At 38.9% G+C, this 27,423-nt stretch overlaps 1 protein-coding gene and 1 pseudogene across 3 annotated transcripts in view; both read left to right on the top strand.

The window, feature by feature from the left end:
- The window catches only part of plcb3 (phospholipase C, beta 3 (phosphatidylinositol-specific)), a 119,375-nt gene extending 93,135 nt beyond the window's left edge, over positions 1-26,240 (top strand). Inside the window, exons 15-35 of one of the 3 annotated variants that reach the window (XR_008632519.1) lie at positions 557-658; positions 2,001-2,074; positions 3,509-3,605; positions 5,567-5,651; positions 6,445-6,569; positions 7,419-7,573; positions 8,765-8,926; positions 9,280-9,379; positions 9,459-9,563; positions 10,234-10,313; positions 10,777-10,909; positions 11,759-11,800; positions 11,895-12,004; positions 12,657-12,766; positions 13,469-13,628; positions 16,507-16,583; positions 17,231-17,320; positions 18,610-18,667; positions 18,954-19,040; positions 20,354-20,467; positions 22,656-22,779. Coding sequence is in view for 2 of the 3 variants with exons in the window: in XM_055156110.1 (XP_055012085.1) it covers positions 557-658; positions 2,001-2,074; positions 3,509-3,605; positions 5,567-5,651; positions 6,445-6,569; positions 7,419-7,573; positions 8,765-8,926; positions 9,280-9,379; positions 9,459-9,563; positions 10,234-10,313; positions 10,777-10,909; positions 11,759-11,800; positions 11,895-12,004; positions 12,657-12,766; positions 13,469-13,628; positions 16,507-16,583; positions 17,231-17,320; positions 18,610-18,667; positions 18,954-19,040; positions 22,656-22,940 (2,237 nt within the window). In the remaining variant the exon portion in view is untranslated. The other 2 variants (XM_055156110.1, XM_055156111.1) reach the window with 2 other exon arrangements.
- On the top strand, positions 12,072-12,189 carry LOC129409967 (5S ribosomal RNA; annotated as a pseudogene).
- Positions 26,241-27,423: the final 1,183 nt, after the last annotated feature.

Genomic DNA, 27,423 nt, shown 5'->3' with positions numbered 1-27,423 from the left:
GTATGGGGGAAGTGTGCATTCTAGATCCCAGGCAACAGATAAGCAACAAGTCAAAAAAAAGTATGAACATTTGATTTACCTCTATTATAGACACAGAAGACCTAAAGTGGCTGGTTGAGCAAAATTTGTTTTGTTCCAATATTGTAATATATTGTATAAGCAGCCCTTACGATAGAGATTAGACCGGTCTGCACTTTATCCTCAAGAATCAGGAGGTGTGCTGTTAGCATACTAATGTTTTTTAGCATGCTAATGTTAGCATTATCGACTGCAAAATTCAGGCTGACCGCTGAAAGATGTCTAAAGTGCTTATAAACTCATTGGGATGAATAATTAGAATGCCAGGAGTGCTTTAGAGAAATGAAGAGTAAGTTAGGACCACAGCAAACTGTTATAATAGACTAGTTCTGTTTTTCATGTTTTTTTAGACTGTAAAAACACAAAGGCTAGTACTTTATTACGACAATGTGTGCATTATGCATGCTGTTTAAAAGCAACAACCTCCTCAAATCTGCCTTTGCCCTGGTGCATAAGCTAAAGCTGTGTTTGTGTATAGACTGCCCCCTGTCTGAGAGCTTTGGAAGCCAGTGCTTGTCCAACGGAGAGGAGAGGCTCGCTGAGAGGATGATGAAATACTCAGAGCCTCGCAAGTCCATTGGTCAGTAAAGACACGACATGCAGGATGGACACCACGCTGCACATGTACACAGGCCGACAAGTACAGACAATGCCCCTATATCTTAAAACATATATATTTTATATATATATATATTTTATATATATATATATATATATATATATGTGTGTGTGTGTATATATGTGTATATATATATATATATATATATATATGTATATATATGTATATATATATATATATATATATATATATATATATATATATATATATATATATATATATACACATTTATGTGTATATATATATATATATATATATATATATATATATATATATATATATATATATATATATATATATATATATATATATATATATATATATTATATTTATATTTTTATTTTATTTTTAGTCTTCCTCTGTGGAACCCCAAGTGCTTCATCTCAAGGGTTAAAGGGCCTATAATGCAATATTTTCTGTTATGTTGTTGAAACAACATCACAAATACAAATCTTGCATGTGTTTTTTTTTTCTCTCAAACTTGAAATACTTTTTTCCTCTTTGTGATGTCATTAAGTGGCAATACAGGGGTAATACAAGATATCCACTCTTTTTTTTTTTTTTACATACAGCTTCACTAGAATCAACTGGATCTCTGGATTTTTTGTTTTGTTGGATCTATTGTTTTAGCTTCACCATCACCAGCTTTTCAAAAGAATTAAACACTTTCATTTTAGAGTCTCAACTGTACAAAAGGCAAAACAAAAATATTAAAAATGGAAGTTACAAAATAAGATTAAAGAGAGAGAGTGAGAGAGGGAGAAATACTTATTGATCCTGAGGGAAATTCAAGTTTTGGTGCAGGCTAAAAGTAGCTTTTCACTTTAAAGCTACCACTAAATGGCATCACTAGGTATTTTGAACTTTGAGGATGTAGACAGCCTAATAATCTATGTGTGGATAGAACAAAATACAACTCCAGGTATGTGTTTGAGGTAACAGCGTTCTAACATGGCCAGAAGACCTACACATATCTGACCTTTAACTTGACATCTAAGCAAAACAGGAGTTGGTCGGCAATATTGCGTCTTGAAAATAATCCATGGAGACTGGAGATTCTAGTTGCACTGTTTTTAGCTTGATACAAAAAGGGTCCCTTTTCAGTTAGCCAGATGCAGAAATTGCACCCCCTGTTGGTGATTGGTATACAACTAGGGCCTTAAGGTCTTTCCTAAATGTCCAAAATGGTTAGAAAGTCTAAATAATCCATAGTCCAATGTGAGATCCTGCACATTGTGTCTTTACGATATAAAAACAGGAATTTCAGCACAAATATCCATGCTAATCGTTTTCTGGGTTCTAGGCGGTGAGGGGGAGAGTGAGGAGGAGGATGAGGAAGAACCCATGACCGAGCTCAAGAAGCCCAACTCAGACGAGGTGAGTTTACAGTAGTTGGACAAAATCAGTGGTGGGTAGAGAAGCCAAAAATTTGACACAAGTAAGAGTTGTGTTACTTCAAAATAATATTACTCAAGTAGAAGTTCAAAGTAGTGTTCCAAGAACTCAAGTAAGATTAAAAATGTATTTGGATTTGAAAAGTGCAACACAAGTAAGATGAACTTTGTTAACTTGTGAACTGTAATTTGAAGGACAAAATAATAAATAAAGCACAAAATCTGGTATTTTCAAATTATAAACACAAAAAAGAAACTAAATCATGTCTAGTGGAGCGATGCAAGAAACACAAATGTTCAAATCATTTCATATTGTCAACATAAAGCTTTTGTCACTTAAGCTTTTGTCACTTAGACTTAAGGCCACCACACACTACAGGATTTATCTGTCTTGAACTATTTTTAAATGTGCGACACATCACAGACACGAGGAGAATGTTATGAGATTTTAAATCTCCGAGCTCAGACTGCCGTTTCGTGTCTACAGTAAAACAGTTCACTTTGGGACTCGTAAGTGTTCAAAGATCAGACCACTGCACTTCTAGTTTAGATACAAGTCAAATTGTATTATTATTATTATGTGTGAAATGTGGTGCAACACTTCAGATACACGATTTTTAATGCACAGATGGTTGGCAATAAAGTCCACAGGAAATAGAGTCACTGTGAGCTCTATGAAGAACTACTCTGTTCTACTCTAAAGAACACTTCAAATTGGACTAATAGCAATGTTTTGTGGACTGACTGACATTATTTACGGAGGATAAATTCTATGGATAGTGTGCATGAGATGCTGCAGTTTAAATTTACAACTTTATGAGTGGTGAGTAATAATTATTTTCGCTGTTTACTGAGTTTGTATCTTGTCCTCCTGTGTCCGTCACTCCATCACTCACAATAAAAATATTGCTCAAGTAGAAGTATAAGCATGCTGCTTAGAAAAGTCCTCTGTAAAGTAAAATTTCTTTAAAAAGTTAGTCAATTAAATGCAACTGATCCATGCATGTACTCCCATGTGACAATTCTCCATAAGTATACAAAATGTATAAAACAAAACAATACACTACAGATTTACAAACCTGGTGCAACGTGCAGTTAGTGGAATGCACACTGTTTGTAATTTGATATTGTTCTAAAAGTGGAGGGGTTTTGACTCGGTGTAAAAAAAAAAAAAGAAAAAGTGAAATTGAATACTTTGTTTTCTGCGAATATATTTTCAAAACAATAAAGCGTAGTTAATACCCCATAGAAGCAAAATAAATTAAATGTAGGACTAGTCAATATTAATACTAATCAGGCTATCTCTACTGTATTTATTACTATTGCAATCTAATCACTGTGAAATGTGAGCTGCCTTCATGACACTGGAAATAAGGTTTGGGGCTTCACTAACTGAGCTTATACCTGTGTGTCCCAGGGCACAGCCAGCAGTGAGGTCAACGCCACAGAAGAGATGTCCACTCTCGTCAACTATATTGAGCCTGTCAAGTTCAAGAGCTTCGAAGTGGCATGCAGTAAGTGTCTGTGCCATAGACTCTATATAATAATAATGCACAAGTTTTATATAGTAATAATACTAGACAGTGTGGGTGAAGTGCCTTGCCTAAGGACACAAGGACTAGCGCCCCTCTGTGACATTTGATTTTGCCAGCAGTTTCCCATCCCAGTACTAATCAGGCCCAGCCCTGCTTAGTTTCTGAGATCTGATGGGGTCAGGCTTTGACAAGCCTGATTGATAAAGCCTGGCTCCAAATTACGAATATAAACACTAGCATCGCTAGCTTCAAGTCCCCTTCTTCTGTATATCAGCAAATACACAAAAGATACAGTTCCCATTCTTCTCCCCATATCTATGTGGGTTTCAACCATAAACTAGGGTGACCAAACGTCCGTTTTTCCCCGGACATGTCTATTTTTTGCGTCCTGTCCTGGGCGTCCGTTTTTTTTTGTTTTTTTTTAAAGTGATGGAAATGTCCGGGTTTTCATTACCTTTCATTGGGCCATTAAATTGAGCAGCTCTCGTAGCTCTGTGACTCAGAAGGTGCAAGCAGACACAAACAGTCAGTCTGCAACATGCCGAAGGGCAAATGCACATTTAACAATGACTTACAAGAAATTCTCCGTTTTCCGTCCCGGTCGGGACAAGTGGGAGGCCATGTGCACAGGTTGCGAGGTGAGAGTAGCTCAATGTCGAGACCCCCCCCCCCCCAAAGGTGTCTGGGTTTTCACAAACAGAAATATGGTCATCCTACCATAAACTGTATGTAGATGTGGACTGAGCGAGTGTGACATCACCCATGATGTTCAGTTGCAGCCAAATGAAGCTAATTGAATCTGGCAGTTGTAACAGCAATTTGCAACGAAGTTCCTTATTTGTAATCAGAATGTGTAAGCCAGGCGTGTCCAAACTATGGCCCGTGGGCCAAATGCGGCCCTCAGACAAATTTTTCTTGGCCCTCAGGCTTCCAGATGAATTGGCCCAAATTACCTTGCATCAATTAAAAAAACTTTTTACTGCAAGTAGTTTTTTTTTTTTTATCTATTTGATATTTAGTGTGTGGTTTTAAGGATTGTAGCATCAATAAAGACTGAGGGCTCATTCTAATGTGTTAAACATGCACATATTTCAATTATTCATTGTAATGAGCACCAGTCTATGGCCCTCGATCGGCCCTCTGCTTCATCTCTGTTTAGATATGTGGCACTTGATGAAAAAAGTTTGGATACCCCTGGTGTAAGCCAAAAGCCACGTATTGTTGGGGTTATGGGTTAGGAGTTGGTTTCGTAGGGGGCAGGCACCTAGCAATGATGTGCTATTGATATTTTGCAGCAACATCATGCTGGGGCAATTTTTTCATGTATGTCTATGTTGGAAGGTTCAGCAGATTACACTGTGACACAATGCACATATTTGCAAACACAGCCAGAAAAGTTTTAAAATAACCTGCAAACTAAAGAAGAACGAAATTTATATTAACAGCACATTTTTCAGGATCCTGTGATCAATCTGAGCATTCATGGTCTTGTTTAGGTCTTTAATTTTCAACAGTAATGGTGAAAGTGACTAACTCTTACTATTGGCTAATGCTAGCTAGCTTGTGCCTGCAATGATGTGAGAGACGTGTTTAACAGCACAGATCAGCTCTCCTGTTGTAGTTCAGCTAAGTCAGTTCTTTATGGTCAGATTGTGTTCAAATAAACCTCAGGGGAACACACAACTCACACACTGTTAAAAGCTAGAGAGTAAAAGTGGGTAAAAGTCTAAATTGAGTAACAGAGCCTCAGATAGAGCAGTGCCAACAATTACACCCTGAGCTTATACCTTTACAGCAGTGTGGAGAAAAAAAAGACTAGATTCTTTCATTAATAACTGATGCTTTCTGTGTATTTATTTAAAATCTACCCTCTACATGTCGGTCAGATACATAATATATGTGTGATTGGCAGCAGTTTTATAGATTTTTTTTTTTCATAGAGAGGAACAAGTTCTTTGAGATGTCATCATTCGTGGAGACAAAAGGCATGGACATCCTGAAGAACTCCCCGGAGAAGTTTGTGGAGTATCCTTTTCCACTCTTCTGATGTAAGTGCTCTGCTTGTGTCCTCCTCATGCTGATGGTGCAGTCATCTTTAGAAGATAATGCACTATATAAACAGATTGCATATAATTTTCAATATACTACAATAGTGTTAAGATTAAGTGATAAAAACCGGTGACCCGACCCCGGATAGGCAGAAGAAAATGGATGGATGGATAAAGACAAAAAAAAAAAAAAAAGGTTAGGTTCTTAAATTCTTTGTTAATGAGCCTATGGATTTATTAACCAATTTTAAACATTTATCATTACATCTATCAATGCATTAGCCAGGCTGGCGCCACCTAGTACCTTCACTCAGTTTCATTTCTTTCCAGTGACTAGGTCAGGAATCGGAATACACTAGACCGTTCGCAAAAACCCCTGAAGTGCGAGTTCGGGCACCAGCCAATCAGCAAAGAGTCAGACATTCTGTGTTGTCAGCGATTACCGAGATCAAGGATTTAAAGACGGAATAAAGAGAATGTTTGGTGGATTTTATCTCGGGGAAAGACGTTATTGTCCTTCTTCCTACGGGATTTGGGAAAACTTTAATATACCAGTTAGCCCCGTTAGCGGCGCATTACGTACATCACGAATAAATAGCAGCGATTGGTTAAATAAAAAAGTACCTGCCTACCGTCGAGCGAACAAATTCTAACACTCCAAGGTCAGATGAATCAGGCTATCAATGTATGTCTTCTAAAGCATACAGCACTGTTGGATGTTAAATGACATAGTTTAGCTATAGTGTGGTTCCCTGACAGCCCCATGTCAGATACAACAAGAACCAGTTGAGTCGGATCTACCCCAAAGGGACCAGGGTGGACAGTTCCAACTACATGCCCCAGCTCTTCTGGAATGTGGGCTGCCAGATGGTGGCTCTAAACTTCCAGACACTTGGTAAGAACACAGTTCATACAGTATATGACATTGGAACATTTTCAAATATGATTACTAAATGGTAATGTTAGGACTAAGAACTACAGTAAATATAAAGAGAGATGGGTAGTCTGTCTGTCTGGACGTAGCATTTCGTCTGTAAAAACATGAAGTAATGCACCAAATCTGGTATTTTCAAATGATGGACACAAAAATGAGACAAACTAAATCATGTCTGAAGGAGTGTTGCAAGAAACTCATAGTGGGGAGAATAAGCAGATGCACTGATTTGATACTGGTATAGGATGTCTGTGCTGACGCTGATCGGTTATCGCCTTCCAAATATCGGTTCAACTGCTATCTGTTTGGGCCGGGAAATTGATGCAATTGATGACTGCTGGCTGTAGTTGGCCCAGAAAGTCACATTGCATTATTTATACAAAGTTGTTGTGTAATTATTTGAGGTATACTATAAAGAACAGCTACATAACACGTTTGGATCAGTTTTTGTCTTATTTTATTTTAAAGGAAATAAATGCTTTTTTCAGTCTCTACACTGATATCTGTTGATATTGGGTATCGGTAAATACTTAAAGCCATAATATCTAAATGAGTATCAGACCTGAAAAAGTTGTATTGGTGCATCCCTATCACAGATGTAATATCCAAACCATTATTAGTTATTCAGTACTATTTGGTAATCCTTTCACTGGATACTTGTACCTTTACCTAGTACTATGTCTGTGCCCCTCCCTCTGGTCATACGGACTTAAGTCTTACACTCTCCCCTCTGCCCCTCCTCTCTCCTCTGCCCCTCTCTCTCTTCTGACCCTCCTCTCTCCTTTTCTCCCCTCTGCCCCCCCTCCCCAGACCTTCCCATGCAGCTCAACATGGGAGTGTTCGAGTACAACGGCCACAGCGGGTACCTGCTCAAACCTGAGTTTATGAGGAGAACTGATAAAAGCTTTGACCCCTTCACAGAGGATATTGTGGATGGCATTGTGGCAAACACCATCAAAATCAGGGTGAGGACTAATATAGCGGTACACATGTTAATCCAGTTCAGCTCATTATGTCTTCTGATATATTCAGTAGGTCTGTCATTATAACACATTTTGAAGTGCAATGTATTGCTGAAGTAAATATAAATGATAAACGATAGTTCTGACACTAATTTATGCCACTGATACATTAACCCAAATCAACAATATTATAAAAAAATATAATGAGTAATAAATAAATCTTCGAAAGAAACACTTTAGTACTTAGTTTGCATCTGTAATGAATCAGAAGTCATTCATTCAATCTTGTATGGTTCAGATCTTATCCTATAGAGGCCCTGTATGTGACATCATGGCCTTGCCCTGATCCACTTTTGGCAGTCCAGCTAGCCAGACCACCAATAGACTACCATTGTAAAGTTAGCACATTTTCGAGTTGTTCCTTTAATTTTCACATTAAGACACTCTGGAAAAGTGCTGCGTACAGATCTGTAATCAGCAGAGAGATAAAGACATAGGAGTTCAGTTGTATTGGATCCCAGTTGAATTTGACAGATGAGACAAGTGGAGCTGCCATCAGAGTGCCAAATACCCATCCATATTCAGGACGTCCCCATCTCCGTTTTGTAGAGCAATACAGATTCAAATGGAAAAAAAAGGAAAAGACACCATGGTGGATGCCACAGACAGGGTAAACTGAATAGGCCCTATTCAATTGATTAAACTTGATTCAACTAAAATGAAGTGCATTTAGCCTTGTGTGAGAAATGCTACAGTCAGACTAGATCCAAACCAGAGTCTGCTGCCATTACCTGAACTCAGATCTTCTGCTGCAGGCTGACGTGCGGTGAGTTGCGTACGAAGTTCTACATGCTGCTGTTTTATGAATTCATGGTGATAATAATAACTTGAGATGATTGCAGCCCGTGGTTTTAATGGGGAACATAGATACCTTTTGCATTTGGAGGAACATCGGGAACATCAGGCTGACTCTGTCCGGGTCCGTATGGGATGGCGTCTGGACTATTTTTATTCATGACATATTTATCAGTTCAAAATTGGTAATGCTAGAGCTCAGTTGGTAGAGTGCTTGACCTCTGAGCCAGATCCCAGTGTCTGTGCATGTGCATGTGTGAATTGTGTGAATGGGTGAGTGGTGGCTTAAAGGTAAAAAAGAGCTGTGTAAATATGACGTTTCATTGTGTTTGTGAACAGGTGATCTCAGGCCAGTTCCTGACAGACAAACGTGTGGGCGTGTATGTGGAGGTGGATATGTTTGGACTGCCCACAGATACAAAGAGGAAGTACAGAACCAAAACCTCCAATGGGAACTCGCTGGACCCGGTGTGGGAAGATGAGACCTTTGAGTTTAACAAGGTAACATGCATGAAGCCATTTAAGAATTTGGATTACTTATTTCAATCAAATCAAGTGTATTTAGAAGATTTTTTAGAAGCACCATTTAAAGAACCTTTTATACAAAAAAAATAAATAAAAATTATCAGAGCTTTTAACCATGTTATGGATGTTTCCATTTTCATTTACCCTGTTCAAGTTATATTTATATATTTATTTTTTATGATATGATTGCACAGGTTAAAAATGCTGTTTAAATGGTTTAGCCTACTGTTGCCCAGCTAAGATAAAGTTCAAACAAATATTGATTATTCAAATCCATACATACTCTAAAATAAAACTAATGGATAACTTGACTGCATTTCTGTTTTTAGGTAGTCCTCCCAACACTAGCCTCTTTGAGAATAGCTGTTTTTGAAGAAAATGGCAAGTTCATTGGTCACCGCATCCTCCCTGTCTCTGCCATCAGGCCTGGTGAGAGAAACATTAGACATATCTCGTATGACTCCTGTGACTGGCTCATTGTAAATGTGTGTTTGTTGGGGTGTTTAAGGCTACCACTACATCAACCTGAAGAATGAGCTGAACCAGCCTCTGCTCCTGCCCTCTCTGCTGGTGTGCACTGAAGCCCAGGACTACATCCCCGATGAACACTCTAGTAAAGCTTTCTCCTCACTCACTATATAACCCACCTTTTATTTTAAACAGGATTTTATAAATACCCATTAATCCAGAACTACAATAACATTTCTGATTTAATACTAGTCTTGATTTGCCCCTGGTCCCCACCATGACTTCACTTACTGAGGATTCAATTCAAAGATCTTAAAAATATTCAAACTATTGAACATACTTGTAAGGTTTAACAGTGGCTATGTTCACATGTACACCAAAATAATCTTAAAGTACACTTTATTGCCCCTGTAAGGAAATTTGTCCTGCATTTGACTTATCCTTCAATGCCACTGGAGCATCTCCTCAGGAGCAGCGAGCACAGGGCTCAGAGAGCCTTCTCCAGATCATGAGCTAGTCTTGGTTAGAACTACCTTTGCTGGAGACACAGGGAGAACATGCAAACTCTGCACAACCCCCATAAATCTAAATTAGGTCAACTGGCTCTTCAAGTAATTTCATAATGAATGAATGGATTTGTGTGTCCACAAAGTTCCAGGTTAATGTACATATCTAATGTACATATATTTCTATATATCTATATCTATATTGATAGATGGACGGATGGATGAATAGATGGATAGATGGATGGATAGATAGAAAGATAGATAGATAGATAGATAGATAGATAGATAAAATGTTGTGCTTGCTTTTAGAATATGCTGAAGCTTTGTTCGACCCCATCAAACATGTCAGTCGAGAGACACAACTGGCTGTTCTCCTGGACACTGTGGAGGTGAGTTCAAAATATAATACTAAAATAGAACAAATATGCCAAACAGATATATATATGTTTATATCTTATGGTCATATTTTTATTACACATTTGTACTTTCAAGAACCTTTACACCCTCTGCCTGGACTTCTATTTAGTTTCATCCACACATATTTAACACACAAATCCTGAATATTTAGGTTGAGTTCTTCTCTCCAGCAAAAACACTTACATGTGGTATATACACTCTCTCAAACAGAAAACACTTCCACCTTATGAAGTCATGTATTCATACAGACATCTTAATAATGCAGGATTTCACAAATTTGTGTGAATGGAACAAAACACAAGTCCAAATATTTTTTGAGGAGGTAACAACATTATAACTTATTAAAACTCAAGAGTAAATTTTGCGAGTCAATATAGGACCTTTAACATAGATCTGTACAATCAAAGTGATTTACTTGGCTGTATATGTGTTCAGCATGTCCCTAACCTGCCCAAAAGAGGAGAGCTCACCAAAGTCAACGATGCCAACCTGACTTTCCCGTGCCCCAGTGCCAACCCTGCCCCAAGCCCCTGGATTGACTACCCAGAAAACTTTGCACCTGCCCCAGGTAACTACTAATGTTCACACCTAAACGCACTTATCACTGCACTAATATTCATTTTGGCATGTACTCAAGAATGTTGGTTTGTTTGCAATTTTCTAGTTTTTGACACAATTTCAATTTCAATTATTATTTGTTCTGCCACTCACCTGGAGCAATCTAGTTGATAATTGGATGATGTCATAGTTACAGACAGCTTCAAAAAAGAAAATTCCAAACTCATGATCCACAATTGTTGAACCTTATCATTATTTGTTTGGGATTGACAAACTTGCCACATTAAAGGACCTAGTTGTGTCAAATCCTGCATATTTGGGTTGTGTTCTGTTCCACCTTATGATGATCAAATTGTAATAGAGGAAGTATTAAATCATTTGCAACCCTTGAATTTCTAAGCTTTGAAGTTATTTCTGTTATTTTAGCCTCATTGTAACTTCTTTGCTTCTTGGAGGACCAGATAATATTGTGGAATTTCTGTGGCAATCTCAACTGAACAAAAGTTAAAAATAAACAAGGGAACTTTTTTTTGTTATGTAATGTACAGCAGTTCAATTGAGGCTAAAATTTGCTGTTAACTTCAAAATGACATCACAAGGTTGAACAAAGCATCTTGAGCTTGGGAATGTAGACAGTATAATAATGCAGGATAACAACAATTTGATGACGTTAATCCTACCTACTGTCCCCATTCTAATTCATTTGAATTTAGAATAGCACTTTATCTTGTTATTACCCACTAGCCTAAAGCCCTGTCCTGTACTCAGGACAATATGTCATATGTCATATTGGCTTCCAGCTTTGTTCCATTCACAAATGTGTCCTATCATGCATTGTTCTGTCTGCTTGTGCGTTTAGCCCCCAGCCCAAAGGAGGACCTCATAGCCACTGTTCTGGGAGGTAAGCCATTGCTGCACCGTAGTAGGACTGTGTATCTGCATTTTCTGCTTTGACTCTACTCTGTCATATTTATAGTTGTGTCACATTCTCCCAGATGTTCCAGTTATGTCCATAGAGGAGATCAAACTGCAGAAGAACTATTTAAAACTTATCAAGAAGCACAGCAGTGACCTCAAAGAACTCCGCAAGAAGCACATGAAGAAGGTTAGGAAATGGTGTTTTTTTTTTTAAATTTCATGTGTACTTTCAACAACCTCACTCCAGACTGGCTCTTTGTGGCCATACCAGCTTGTCAAAGCCTGATCCTGTCAGATCTCAGAAGCTAAGTAAGGCAAGGCCTGGTTAGTACTTGGATGGGAGACCACTGGGAAAATCAGGTGCCACAGTGGGGTGCCAGTTTCAAAAAGTCATGCTGTGTCCTTAGGCAAGGCACTTCACCCACATTGCCTAGTATTAAAGTGGTGTGTGTGTGAGTGATGGTGGTGATTGGAGGGACTGATGGCAGCCGTGCTTCAGTCAGTCTGCCCTGGGGCAGCAGTGGCTACAATAGTAGCTTACCATCACTAGTATGGAATGAATGAATAATGCTCTGTAAAGCATCTTTGTGACAAATGTCTGTGAAAAGTGTTATATAAAAAAACAAAAAACTTACTGTTTGGTTGCTATGATGCTCAAGGTTAGAATTCCTAATGTGAAGCCCAGATTTGCTCCTCTAACTAACTGCTAGCCTTGATGAGCTTTATTTAGCTGGAGCCGAACACTATGGATGAGGATGTTCTCTTAGTCCACTTCTTTATACAGTGTATGGTTATCACAGTGTATAAAGATTTGAGAGCTGAATACGTCTTGTTTGCAGGTGTTAAACTTAAACAAAGAGCAGAAGAGCCGGAGCTGTAAACTGCAGACAGACACTCAGAGGAGGCGCAGCCAGATGGAGAAGAACCTCAAACGCAGTATCAAGAAGAAGTAAGAGCCAGACTCGTGCACACATACTTCACACTTAATTCTTTCTTCTGGACTTAAGTTTTAAAGAGATGGATGGATAGATGGATACATAAAAGGATAGATAGACCCGGAAGCATAGATATATTTTATATTTACTTAATGTTTTAATTGCAAATATATAGATATGCATATTTGTACCTTATTTGACACTAAACTTTTGCTATGTATTGTGCACCTGTAACAGTAGAAGATATAGCTTGCTTGAAGTGTCACTGCTTTTAAAAAAAGTTTCTACAATCACAATTATACCTGATGTGAAAGCTCACAACCTCCGGATTTCACTCAGTGACCTGCAGAGGCTGCACTGGCTGATTAGTCATAGAATCTGATACCAAATGAGAAATTCATATGAGCCTCATTCTGCTTTGTCACTGGATAATGGAGTACCAAAATAACAAATTATTACATGAACTATTTAGCCTCAAGTCTAATGTTTTGTAGGATGAAATCAAATAAGTATTATTTATAAAAGCAATGTAACAAATAGCACCTCAAATAGAACCTCTTCAGGCGTGTTTCTGATGAGTGCACAATATAAGCAAAAAAAAAAAAAAAAAAATCTGTGTGGATTGATCAAGTTTGTCGAAGTTTAAAATCCAGACGCTAAAGCTAATGCTAAAGCTAATGCTAAAGCTAACCTGTGCTGAACTGTGTGTGTTGCAGTGAGCCTTATGACCCCATTCAACAGGAACTGTCAGCTCTGGACCATGAGATCGCCAAACAGACGCTGCAGCTCAAGGAGTGGCAGATGAACGAGCTGCTCCACCTGAGGAGAGAGCAACATACAGTGGAGAGGAAAAAGCAGGAGGGGCATCTGATGGAGGTTTTTTTTTATTGGCTCATTTTCAAATACAAACAAGAGCGCCTTTATATAAAAATATATAAAATTTGATATGATGTAACTGCATCATCCACACAGGCTCTTTCCCCATCCAATCCCAATCTTTTCCTACTCACTTTTGCTAAGTGCTCACTTGAAGGCTCCATCAGTTGTGTTTTTTTCTATAACACACAAACCCTCCATATTTAGATTGAGTTCTTCTCTCCACTAAAAACACTTACATGTGGTACATACACCTTAACTAGAATTATTTGGATAATTTCCTTCTAGAATTGCCAGTCTCTACTGAAGTCTATATGAAATCAGCCGCCCTCCCCTGTGAGCCATCTCAGATTTGGCTGAAAAAAATTCAAAAATTTCTAAACTTACCAAATGAAAGAATCTCACATTTTAGCTCAGTCCCTTGAGTCGTTCCTCACTTTTTTGGAAGCCTTAATTTATAAGCATGTTTTAGACACCATAACTTCATAAAAAATAGAGCTAGGAAGCTGTATTATTGTTGATTTTTGGTCATAGATCCCGAATCTGTTATGAAATTTTGTGTATCTTTATTAAGGGGGGGGCGCTGTGGGCTTCCAAAATCTCACATTTGGTTGATGCTCTTTTTTTTTTCTTTCAATTTTTGAGGTCCAAGATCTATTTACTCCAAGCAAATATTTACAAACTAACTGTTGAACCTGAATATTTGAGAGAATGACCATTTCTGACAACAATCTCACACTTTTCTGAGCTTTCATGTGGATGGTGTAGAGTCCCAAATATGGACACAGACCAGATGTGATCTTTTTGGCCCCTTCTTTGGACCCTGACAGCAATCAAATATTGACTGCACTCCAGGTGAGCTTCACAAAACATAAAGAATGTGAAGTTTTTCTTTACAAGCTCTAAAGACATTACAAACCATGAACTTACTTTCAAACTAGAAGAGCTACAGCAAGACAAAGACTGTGAATGGTGCTAGATCACACCACAGTTTCATTCTGGTATCAAATAGTAAATTAGAAATGAGGAGAATATCTCAAGATCATTTATGTCCTGAAAATGACATTGTGCAGATTTGTCTCTGTACCAGCAGGTCAATACAGAGCATGTATTTATGACATCATGTGGTTCATTGGGAATATTTCAGAGTGTTCAGGTGAACATGGTGATGTCTATGTGAGATTCATGAATAGAGACGACAGAACCCTCATCTGTCCTCCTGAACATCGGCAGAACCATGTTGGGTCCCATTTCAGCACAGAATCTGTTGTATTAAAGTATAAGAAGTTCAGAGCAGAAGAGCACAAAATTATTGCCTTGACCCTGCAAATTATAACAGGATCCAAACATTACTTCTGAAGTTCATTAGTAGTTAGAAACACTTAGTGTGCAAGATTCCAACACAGATGATCTACATGGAGGTGACAAAGGCACCAGAATGGGCAGATTTTTCCAGTATGTTGGTTTTCACACTGAATTTTTAAAATGTAATTTCTATCAATTGAACAAATAAAAGACCAGATTATTGTATTTTGGTAACTTTTGTGACAATAATTTTTTTCTTGTTAATGTTACTGCCTTCTTTGTGCAAAAATAATATACATATGGTGATACTGAAAGCCATGGTTATAGAATCAGAGACTTTGTGATTTAACAGGCAATGAGTTTTCCAGATGTAATTTGCAGTTTTGAATCATTCAATCAGAATTTACTTACACACCATGAAAAGCTGTTTCTGTGTGAGATAACAAATTATCTTTCTCAAATCAAAATAGAATAAATAATGCAAATAAGCCTTTTTTCATTATTTTGTACAGAGTTAATAGTTGAATTTTCTCAAAGGATCAATGACACTTTTCCAAACAATGTACCACAAATAATCTCCAGTTGTCTTCCCTTATAACAAGCAAATAGTGTTTAAGTCTATTAAAGGTAATTGAATCTTTCTGCAGGTGGAAAAGTCCCTAAGCTCCAAAGAAGGGGCCAAAAAGATCACATTTGGTCTGTGTCCATATTTGGGACTCTACACCATCCACATGAAAGCTCAGAAAAGTGTGAGATTGTTGTCAGAAATGGTCAGAAATGGTCATTATCTCAACTATTCAGGTTCAATAGTTAGTTTGTAAATATCTGCTTGGAGTAAATAGATCTTGGACCTCAAAAATAGAAAAAAAAAATTTGAGCGGCAACCAAATGTGAGTTTTAGGTTGCCCACAGCGCCCCTTAATAAAGATACCCAATATCTGACAACAGATTCAGAATCTATGACCAAAAATCTACAGTATTACAAATTTTCAGCTTCCTAGCTCCTAGTTCCTCTATTTTTTATGAAGTTATGGTCTCTCAAACATGCTTATAAATTAAGGCCTCAGAAATAGTGAACATGGCCCCAACATTTTAACGGGCCATAACTCAGGAACGACGCAAGGGATTGAGCTAAAATGTGAGATTCTTTCATTTGGTGATTTTAGAAATTTTTTCAGCCAAATCTGAGATGGCTCATAGGAGAGATTCCTTGAAAACGTCTGATTTCATGCGGATTGACCCATGCGGACTATACTTCATGATATCATAAGGTAGAACTGAACATTTGGAACTTTGGAAATGTAAACAGACTAATAATAAATGGTTCCTCAAACACAACTCAGAGTATGTTTTTGAGAAGGTAACAAGAGAGATATAACACATATAACATGTCTGTAAAACTGTCAAGAGTCAGTTGTGCATAATACAGCACCTTTCAATGTGGAGGCTCATTTGTGAGAACACACACAATGAGGATTAGTGCATGGGAAAAGGCAGGAGGAAGCAGTTTGGAAAATGCCACAGGCTTCCAACACGTTCCACTGACCCCTGTATCCTCCTGTGTGTGCTCCAGGCCTTTCAGAAGCTGAAGGAGACCGCCAAAGATTGCCAAGCCGCCCAGCTCAAGAAGCTCAAGGAGACATGTGAGAAGTGAGTCCCGCCTGCTGTCTCCAGCTTTGTTTTCTACTGTGTAATCCAGTGGTGGAAGAAGTACTCTGTGTTGTTAATTAAGTAAAAGTACAGATACCAGAGCAAAAGATATGTATATATTTACAGTATACTTATTGTAAGTAAGTGTAAGTACCACATGAAAAAATCTACTTTAGAAAAAGTATTTAAGTACCTGTTTTAAAATGTACTTAAAGAGTAGAAAGTAAAAAATATTTTCTGCTGACTTTGAGATCAAATTAAGCTTCAAATGTAGTGATTTTGATCAAGATTTATGCTGAATTTTGTTCAACAGGAACAAAAAAAATTCCAGTAGTAATTACAGTACTTTCTTACTGCTTTTACTTTGTTGCATTCCACCACTGGTAATTCTGTCAAAAAACTTCTCAGAGTGCATACGTTTGACCAATCATCCAAGAGGCTTTTTCAGTTCTGTGAAGGTTCTGTAAGACCCTGCCTTATATCTGTCTGATGGGAAGAACTAACTACTCTGAAACTAGCAAACTCTAGTTGTTTACAGTAACTGTTATTAGTTAAGTTCATGGAACTACTCACAGATCATACTTTTTTTGGTCATACAAACAATGTATGATCTATTTCCTTTTTACATTGTGGCCATGTGTCCTCAGGGAGAAGAAAGAACTGCAGAAGATGTTGGACAGGAAGCGTCAAAACAGCATCAGTGAAGCCAGGAGCAGAGACAAGGATAAGGCCGAAGCGTGAGTGTGTGAGGGGAGGGGTGAGGAATACAGGAGGAATACAGAATGGTACAGAGGGGTTATGGAGGGGGGTGAAGAGGGGGTGAGGGGTAAGGAGGGGGATGAGGGGGTGTATGAGGAGTGAGTGAGAAGGCACATGGGTGAAGAGCAATGTTTGGTTTTAAATTAATTGCCAAGTACTGTACTTTGTTCCTATAATATGTTAGGAAGTCATGTAATAGTTGTGAAATTGCATTAGTGTGAAATTCCTTGAGGCAGCAGCTGTAGCAGTGTGGTGGTGATGTCATCACAGTTGCCATTATGTAGCTTAAGAATTAAAAAAAGAGGAGCTGTGCCTTATGCATTTTAACGCACCACTCTGCTGTGCATGTGCCCAATTTGGGGGAGCTAGCCAAGCTACCCCCTGCAGGAAGTACCTCCCCCAGGTAAGTATCAGCTCCTGTACAGGTAACTTTCCTAAGTCCAAAGTGAGGATTTCATTTTACATGCGCCCAAGTCCCCTTTTAAATTCAAGGTGTTTAACAAACTGAACAGTGTTGAAAATAACTATAAAAATCAAATACACAAAAATAATGAAACAGAAAATAAACCAGTTCTCCCTTCCATATGGTCCTTGAGGCACACCCCCCTCATGTGGATCTGCAGGTAAGTATGGTCAATATGGAAACTGAAATGAAATAACAAATAAAGGATATTTAAATGAACAATGTGTTATGTGGTGTTAAACAAAACTAAGAATTATATGTAATTGTTAGGTAGGATATGATATCAAATTAACAAATGTGTGAAATTAAATTAATGAGTTTAAAATGGGACAAAAGCCCACTTTGTCACACCCAAAAATAATTATTTGAGCAGTCCCTTTATAATACAATAATAAGTAAGTAGTACAGCAGCATGGTGGCTGAGGAGGAAGAGGTGGTGGAGGAGGAAGTGAGGAGGGAGGTGAGGAGGAAGTGAGGAGGGAGGTGAGGAGGAAATGAGGAAGTGAGGAGGAAATGAGGAGGAAGGTGAGGAGGAAGGTGAGGAGGAAGGTGAGGAGGAAGGTGAGGAGGGAGGTGAGGAGGAAAGTGAGGAGGAAAGTGAGGAGGAGGTGAGGAGGAAGGTGAGGAGGAAGGTGAGGAGGAAGATGAGGAGGGAGGTGAGGAGGGAGGTGAGGAGGGAGGTGAGGAGGGAGGTGAGGAGGAAGGTGAGGAGGAAGGTGAGGAGGGAGGTGAGGAGGAGGTGAAGAGGAGGTGAGGACCATAAAGAATGGCAGGCTGCTTCACTCTTCTGTGTCTGCTTCACAGTGAACTCAATGAGATCAACAAGAAGCACATCCATGACTCAGTGTCTCTGATCCGAAGGGTAAGTCCTACTGTCCCCGTCCCCCTGCCCTGCTGCCCTGTTCCCTTGTTCCTCTGTCCTCCTGCTCTCCAGTCTCCCAGTCCTTACTTTTACTGTCCCCCACCTGTCCTCCTGCCCTGTCCTCGGAGTGCTCAGGTCTAATGTATATGCTGTCCTCCTGTCTTCTTCCTCGTGTCTTTCTGTCCCCCTGTCCCCCTGTCCCCCTGTCCCCCTGTCCCCCTGTCCTCCTGTCCTCCTGTCCTCCTGTCCCCAGGGTGGACATGTCTAATGTCTGTGCTGTCCATAGTTAGAGGAGGCGCAGGCCCGGAGACAGGACAAGCTACTGCTCAGACAGAGGGAGGTCCTACAGCACATCGAGGAGCAGTTCCCCCTGGTGAGAGCACTCTGCCACTACAGCTTTCACAAAGCATTCACTATTAGAGATGCGCGGATTGCGGTTACAACCGCGGTATCCGCGGTTAATCCGCGGGTCGGGCGGATGACGTGACGAAAAATTATATTTTAATTAAATTCGGGCGGGTGGCGGTTTAACTACTAAAAAAAAAAAAGTTATTGTTACTATTGTTACCTACATCTGAAAAGACGAGTGTCATTGTCTATGCTTGTAGTATGAAGTGTACGTCATATCCTTAACTAGCCCATTTGACCTCGTTTTTATGTTCTGAAGGTTAAGGTTGTGTCGGGTTATTGATGCCTAAGGTTTACGAGGCACATATTATATGCAGTTTATTTTATTATTTCTAATTTATTTCAGCTGTTTGCCAACACGTAAGTGGCTATAGGGCCATATGTATTTTTTTTTTTTCGATATCAGATATATTTTAAAACACGCAGACATTATAGCGTCGACTGCCACTCGGGGTATTTAAAACTTAAAGAAAGACCGATGGAGTGAGGCTATGACTTTGAAACAACATCGGGCAATGGCAGAATGTTCAGAATGTAACAACATCCAACACGAAGGCAAGAAGGTTCAAAAACAGCCTAGTCGGAAAACGTTGTCAGTTAATTAGCTGCGCAAGAAAACCAGGTAAGTTTGGGGTTGTTACGGACAATTAACTGTGTCGGCCGCAAGGTGGGGCATTTGAGAGCCGTGCCCCCCCTAGTGGCCACTGGTGCCCCACCCCCCAACAGGCCGTTATTATTACTATTTTAAAATGATTTTGATTGGCGCATTTCACTTTGGGCTGAGGGCACAAACTTTACTGTGACATCAATGACATCACAGTCTCTGTTTATTTAGTGTAGTGTGATTGGACAACTGTTCTGTCACTCACGTCACGTCAACCTGCTGCGTCAACTCGTAGCAGCTCCACGATTAGCGGCAGCTGCTACTTTAGCCTAAAGCTCCACACAGGAAATGGCGAGAACAGAGTCAAAGACACTGACAGACCCTCCGCTGGGACCCGGGACTGTCGATGCCCGGACTCGGGGCAGTCGCCGCTGGGACTCTCGCTGCCGCCGCCGGGGCCAGGGCAGTCGCTCGCTGCTCTATCCGCCTTTGCCCGTTCGTTTCTGGGTGTAAAAGTTTGACCTGAGCATAGCGCGCAGAGGCATAATTCTACCTGGTGTCCTGGTGCTGATATGGACTGACTGTAACTTTCAGATTGAAGTGGGAAGTGGGATTAAGACTAATTTTACAACCATCTTGTGCACTCGGCTCCCGGACCTCGCGTCACGGACCAGACTGGACCAGGATTTGGACCAGTTTCATCTCTTCATATTGGACAATAGACTTTTGGAAACAGAACCAGTGGGACAGTGGATAGAGGAAACATTCTGCTTCAGTCTCTGGAGAAGGTAAGAGGCTGGTTTTCATTAGTTTGCGGCAAATCTGAACTTGGAGCCTCACAGGTAAATTGTGTTATAGTGTTAATAGTTAATAGTTCGTAAATGAGCTGGTGGGTGAGATGGAGCTGCTCTGATTGTTCTGTCGTGTGCTGTAGGAGCGGCATCTGTGTTCATGTCTCTTATTGTAGTTTTACTGACGTTGTTGGGTCTGGGTGTGAGCGGCGTGTTACGTTGTGTTGTTGCGTTGTGTTGTTGCGTAAAGTTTGTGCTTGGCTGTTCATTGTGCTCTGATCGATACTGTTCAGCCAATACTAACCAAAATGTCTGTTTCTGGTATTTGTTATAATACTACAGCCTATATATATAATACATATATTATTCATAATATATATTTATAATTTTGCCCTTGGTGCCCCTCCCAAAAATTATACCATCAGCCGCCACTGGTCCTGGTTTAGTCCTGGTTTAGTCCTGGTTTAGTCCTGGTTTAGTCCTGGTTTAGTCCCGGTCTAGTCCCGGTCCCTCAAGTCTCAGGTCTCTATAGGACAGGACTGGACTGGACGGCGACTCGCGTACCACGTTCACTACAGCCCTGGTGCTGTCCGATGCGTGCCTATTTCTAGTTCAGAGGTGTTTTTGACGAGAGGCTGTTGTTTAATGTTTACAACCAGTGGCAGGACTTATTGTTTTTTAATAAACCTCAACCTTTTATTATTGTCTTGTGTGCGTATCGTTTACCACACAGCCTCAACAACTATTGCAGGTAATAATAATAATAATCTTAATATAATAATGATTATAATAACAACACATAATTAGCCTAATACTGTTAAAGAAAAACGTGTTTGATAGCATGTCTGCTGTGTATGACTCCACCGCGTTAAAATATTTCTCAAATGGTAGTGCGCCCCCTGCTGGTGACCCATGCCCCTCCAGTAGATGTGCTCTGACGCCGACTCTGACAATTAAGAATGCGAACATACACGCTGAGCGAATTTTGGAATGAATGAGCTATAGTTTGCATTTTTATCGAGGCTCCTTAGTTTGTTTGCTGTATGATTGTTCTAAAATCTAAAATCAATCGGCGGATGGCGGCGGGTGCGGTTTTGAAAACCTTCGGTGCAAAATGGACAGCGGGCGGATGATGAGTTTTGTGTCGCGGTTGCGGATGAAAAAATAGCCCATCCGCGCATCTCTATTCACTACATCTATGGCGTAAAGTGTGTATGACATTTTTGGATGATTATCTAATTTGGACATAATTTGTTGGTATCAAACCTGATAGTTTTCCACCAATCAAGAAGATTTGTGAAGAATAGTCAGAGAATAGAAATACATGCTGAAAATGACAGGAAACAGAATTCTTGTAAAATCATAAAGATAATGTTCTTAAGTGAATTTTAGTAAAATTAGTCTAATCTGTCATAGGCACTTCAAAACCCACCACACCAGTAATCTTGCAGTACATGATTTTTTTCCTGCAATATGAAAAGATTTGAGCTGTAGAAGGTTGAATTAATAATTTCTCTGACTCATTATAGACACAAAATTAGTAATTGAATTCTCCTATTTATTTATTCTGCTATTTATTTATTTTTTGCAGCTCAAGGTCATTTTTTGGGCATAAATCTGCATTTGAGTATTATTGTTTATATTTACTTCAGCAATATGTGACACTTTAAAATGTGTTATCTTGGCAGACCTAGTGTGGTGGGACTGTACCTGTGCTAAATATTGATCATATTTTTACACCAAGTGGCAGTTTGTGAAGAAAATTTGAAATGAAAAGAACAAAATAGTATGGAATCACCTCTAATCTTAAATATAACTCTGGTGACAAATTAAAATTTTAAAGCAGATAAAGCAGATATTGTTGTGTCTGCTCTATAGATTTTTTGTACCTAAAAAAGTGCATCAGTGATTAATAAAATCAAATTGGAAGCAAAGTAAGTACAGAGCAGTGAGCGTAAACTGGTGGTGGTGAAAACGGGTTGACTGGCAATATGAAGCCTTGAAAAGAAGTGATGAAGGATTACTCAAACATGTACAAATCACTCCAAATACAACTTTGAGTGGGTAAATAATATGGGAAGGGGAAAGTACTATAACATGTACTATGTCCAACCTGTCATATGGACATATGCTTTCTTTCTCCTTTAAAGTGTAACTATTTTTGCACTCTTTAATGCGTCCTCAGCTCCTGAGCCAGCTGCAGAGGGACCTGGATGAGGAGTACCAGGGCCTGTCAGAGGAGATCTGTCGCTACCTGCAGTCCGAGCTCAACCACAAGAGCAAGGAGGGCCTGCTGAGTGGCCTGTCCCACCACAGCAGCCCCGAGGCGGGCTCCAGACCCTCCTCCGGACCCCCATCCAACAGCTCCACCCCCTCCTCCACACCCCGGAGATCCTGGAGCCGCAGCACAGACAACTGCTCCAACTGTTCCACCCCAGTGCTGTCTGAGGCTGAGCTGTCCCTGAGCTGAACACAGCAGGAGCACAGCAGGAGCACAGCCAACGATTGTGCTGGATTGTGCACTCTTACTGTTCAGCTTATCTGTCATGTTTTTTTGTTTGTTTTTTTAGACATAAAGCTTTTAAGAGATTCAAAAAAAATTTCTCATTTAATAATATTTATATAATTTAATCAGTAAGTTTTTATGTTTTTATCACTTTTTGAGGGGGATGTTTGGTACTTCAGATGCTTTTAATTATTTTCTTCTACCTTGATATATATATATATATATATATATATATATATATATATATATATATAAAAAATCATACATACACACTACCATTCAAATGTTTGGATACAACTAAAAGGGTAAAGGCTTTATTGTTATTTTATAATTATTTCTTTTAATCTTAAACAGGTTTGGAGTTTGTTTAGTTTATTTTGTTTTTTGTTTGCTACATTCCATATGTGTCCATTCATAGTTTTGATGTCTTCAGTAAGAATCTTTAATGTAAATAATCATGGAAATAAAGAAGAAAACTAAATGAAGACGTGTGTCCAAACTTTGACTGGTAGTGTGTGTTACATAGTGCACAGCCTGTGGACTTGCCTGTAAGTAAACTACTGACATTGAGTTTAGCAGTTGGTAATTGTCTAACCACTGGCTGCTACACATACTAATTATATTAAGAAACTGCACTACAGTGTGTTACTAGCAGGCTAGTACAGCCTAGCATTTACCATGTGGCATAAATGTAAGTACGTAGGTTTTTGATGAGAAAACATCTTTGCGTTGATCAGAACATAACACACTATGGGCCATTTAAAACTGATCTGATCCCCAAATTCACAGATGTATGAATTCAATTATATAATATGTTAAGGTTCTAAATCTTTTCTGGCCTAAAGTTTTTGAAAGTTCTGTTGGCAGGTTTTGACTGCATCACTTCAGGCATGTGTTTTGGGGTTCAAGGAGCTCTTCAAGCACTTGAAGGATGGGATGAAAAGTAGTGACTAAAGTAAAAGAGGTGCTCTTTTACTCTCCAAGGCACTCGTATTCATTTCAAATGCCTTTATTAGTCGTGGCATGTGTTCTTTTTTCTTTTTTTAGAATGCGGTTCCTTTTTCATTAGTTTTTTACTGATTCGAACACAACCCCTTGTGTCATATCAACTGCATTTTTAGTCCCTACCCCAAAATGATGACTCAAACCCAGACTCCCCAGACATGACCTGACCTGCATTTTGAAACCTCCAACTAAAACCTTGGTTCTGCACACAGGTCTTTGTGTACAAGGGTTTAGAATGCTCTCATAGACAGTTCCACAAGTTAATACTGATCCACTGAAATGGCAAAATGTGCCATATGTCTTGGTGTTTTACAATATTTTAGTCTGCAAAATTCATTTTAAGCTTAACTGTATACATTTTACTGTACTGTTCCACACATGTCTCAGTGCACTCGGACCTGGTCCTGTGTTCCTCTGTGATTCCTCACAGCCACAGATAAGAGGAGCTCCAGAAAGCTCTTAAGAGAGGGACAGAGGCCAGGGGACAGAGCTGAGTGTTTGCTTCCGCATCAGATGTAAGATGTGGCATAAGTGCATAAATGGAATTTGTGCATGAGAAGGACTTGAATTAAATAAAATTAGAAGAATCTCTTGATTGGAAGAATATTGATATTTATAGATGCACCAATACCACCAATGTATATATGAGACCCAATACCCATACCAGTATTTGGTATTTTCTCCACACAGGAAAATATAGAGAATATATAAGAGTTTTTCTTTAACAATATACAATTTTAATATATTAACTCATTCATTATTTAATTCATGACACGACATGACATATTACATTACAATGCTTTTTTAGTTTCAAGCTAAATTTTCAATAACATTTTGAATATTTGGGTTCACTTTTGAATCCCTCATGCACATTTTTTTTCTTCTATTGATGTAGTCATATCTACACAAAAAATTTAATTTTCCCTCATTTGGAAGTTTTTTGTGATTTGTCAGAATATGCAGTGGTTTCCAAGAATACATTTCAAAATGTGTCTATAATGGCTTCAGTAACCATGGCATTGTGCTCTGACTGTCCATTGTATATGTGTGTATGCGAGTCGTCATACTACTGCTGGAGACATGACCCCAAAAACCTAAAGTCAAACATATGTAAACATACATAAGTAATGATACAATTTTGGTATGTACAGTATTTAACCAAAAATGGCAAAAATTTCTGTCACTTTTGTTGTCACTTTGAACACTAAAGTACACTCAGAAATTAAATTACTACTTAAAATTTTAATCTTAGTTTAAGTAAATCATAGAAGTCATGATGCACCAATATCAAGAGTGTAGTTTGGACTCCAAGCCAACCTAATCGCCAATGGGGTATGAACTCTTTACATACTGTCAGATTATCTTAAAATAAAACCAATACTAGGAAATGTTATATTTTTTGTGTAGATTCTTTATCTTCTTATAAATTCTCTTTCATTTCAAGTAGAAGATTAGGATTTTGGCTGATTTTAAGTGGAATATGAAATATCCCCATAGACTGTATATATAAATTGATGTATTCAGTTGTATTCAAAATCATTTTACCCAGACTGATTTTTCTGTGTTGGATTCTATGTAGGGATAACTGGTACATTCCTTCAGACTCTATCCCCGACCCAGCTACTCCCTTTCAAGGCTCACATATGGTACTCCTATCACATGTTTAATCAAATGCACTTTTGTTTTGGAAATGTCAAGTGACCTGTTCTTATTATGTAATATTATGTAATGTGTACCCATGTTGAATACTTGTTTTGGACTCAAGGACAAGGTTTCTTTGCACTTTTCAGTTCTGCCTCTGCTATACAATGTAATTCTTATTTTTTATTTTTTAATTTTAGAACATAACTTTCCAAAACCACTAAGATCTTGATATGATCCGATGATGACCGGCATGGCATCAGTACTTTGTTTGTACTCTTTACTTACATTTAGACTCATAACTGTAGATAATATTGCATGTGTAGATACATGTCCTTTGATCTTGTGTGTAGTTGTAAGGATTAATTTGTACCAGGGCAGTTTACAGGGCGGAGAGTCTTGCATGAAAAACCACTCAAAATGGAGCGTTGCCACTTCTTGACAGTAAACTCTATTGGGCTATTTAACAAAAACGGTATCTGTGATCAAGGCTGCATGTCAAGTGTCAACACTGTATGAATGTATAATTAAAAGGGAATAATATTCATGGTTCTTTGTGATAAATATATTGTATATGATGTAATGTTGGATAATAAACCGACAAAGTGAAATGACTAATTGCCTTGCTTTATTACATAGACAGAGGTTACAGTTACAGAGCTGGGTAGAGTGGCCAAAAATTATACTCAAATAAGAGTAATGTTACGTATTACTCAAGTAGAAGGAATGGTCTAAGAAATTACTCAAGTTGGAGTAAAAAGTGTTAAGTAAAAGTACTACTCAAGTAACTGTGGGGACATAACATCTGCCTTATAATATAAAGTTGTGATTTATTTCTAATTACAAAGACAAAATATTAAATAAGTGTGGTTTACAGAGGAGGCGGGATTTACAGTGAATCACATACAGAGGAGGCGGGGTTCACATACAGAGGAGGCGGGGTTTACAGTGAATCACATACAGAGGAGGCGGGGTTTACAGTGAATCACATACAGAGGAGGCGGCGTTAACAGTGAATCACATACAGAGGAGGCGGGGTTTACAGTGAATCACATATCGAGGAGGTGGGGTTAACTGAATCACATACAGAGGAGGCGGAGTTAACTGAATCACATACAGAAGAGGTGGGGTTTACAGTTAATCACATACAGAGGAGGCGGGGTTTACAGTGAATCACATACAGAGGAGGCGGGGTTTACAGTGAATCACATACAGAGGAGGCGGGGTTTACAGTTAATCACATACGGAGGAGGCGGAGTTAACTGAATCGCTTACAGAGGAGGCGGGGTTAACAGTGGCAATAGCAATAGTGTTATTGTAGGCTTAAAGGCCAATCTACGATCCAGCGTCAAATCGTCTGCTCTGTTTACATTTTCTGTCGGCTTTTCTTTCTTTCAGTATATATTGAGAAATAATGTGTTTAATGCAGCTTTGCGCATATGTGTTTACGTTTTACAGAAACGAAACTTAAAACCGCTAACTTGCATAACCGGCTAACTTACATAAACAAAGTGCTCATAAAACAGCTCGCTCCTGGTACGAGGTCAGCTTCTGTTGGACTTAAAAAGGACACGACTCAGTGTTCTTTCTGTGACAGAGGGATATTGTACTAATAATGAGTCTGTTCTGTGCTTTTATCGCGTTAGAGATGGTTCATGTTAAACTTTTCAGAGATTATACGTCTGCGGGTCATACACACAGACCGTATATATGAATTTACAGATATCGTCGCGACGGCGACAAAGCGATGGCGGCAGTGCGCGTTGAGTCGATGCAGAACTATACTTCAGCCTTTAGTCTT

This window comes from Boleophthalmus pectinirostris, unplaced genomic scaffold (genome assembly GCF_026225935.1).
Source record: "Boleophthalmus pectinirostris isolate CB_2022bp ecotype Guang Dong unplaced genomic scaffold, ASM2622593v1 HiC_scaffold_20, whole genome shotgun sequence".
In the NCBI taxonomy this organism is placed as follows: Eukaryota; Metazoa; Chordata; class Actinopteri; order Gobiiformes; family Gobiidae; genus Boleophthalmus; species Boleophthalmus pectinirostris.
This window is presented reverse-complemented; position numbering and strand designations above follow the sequence as displayed.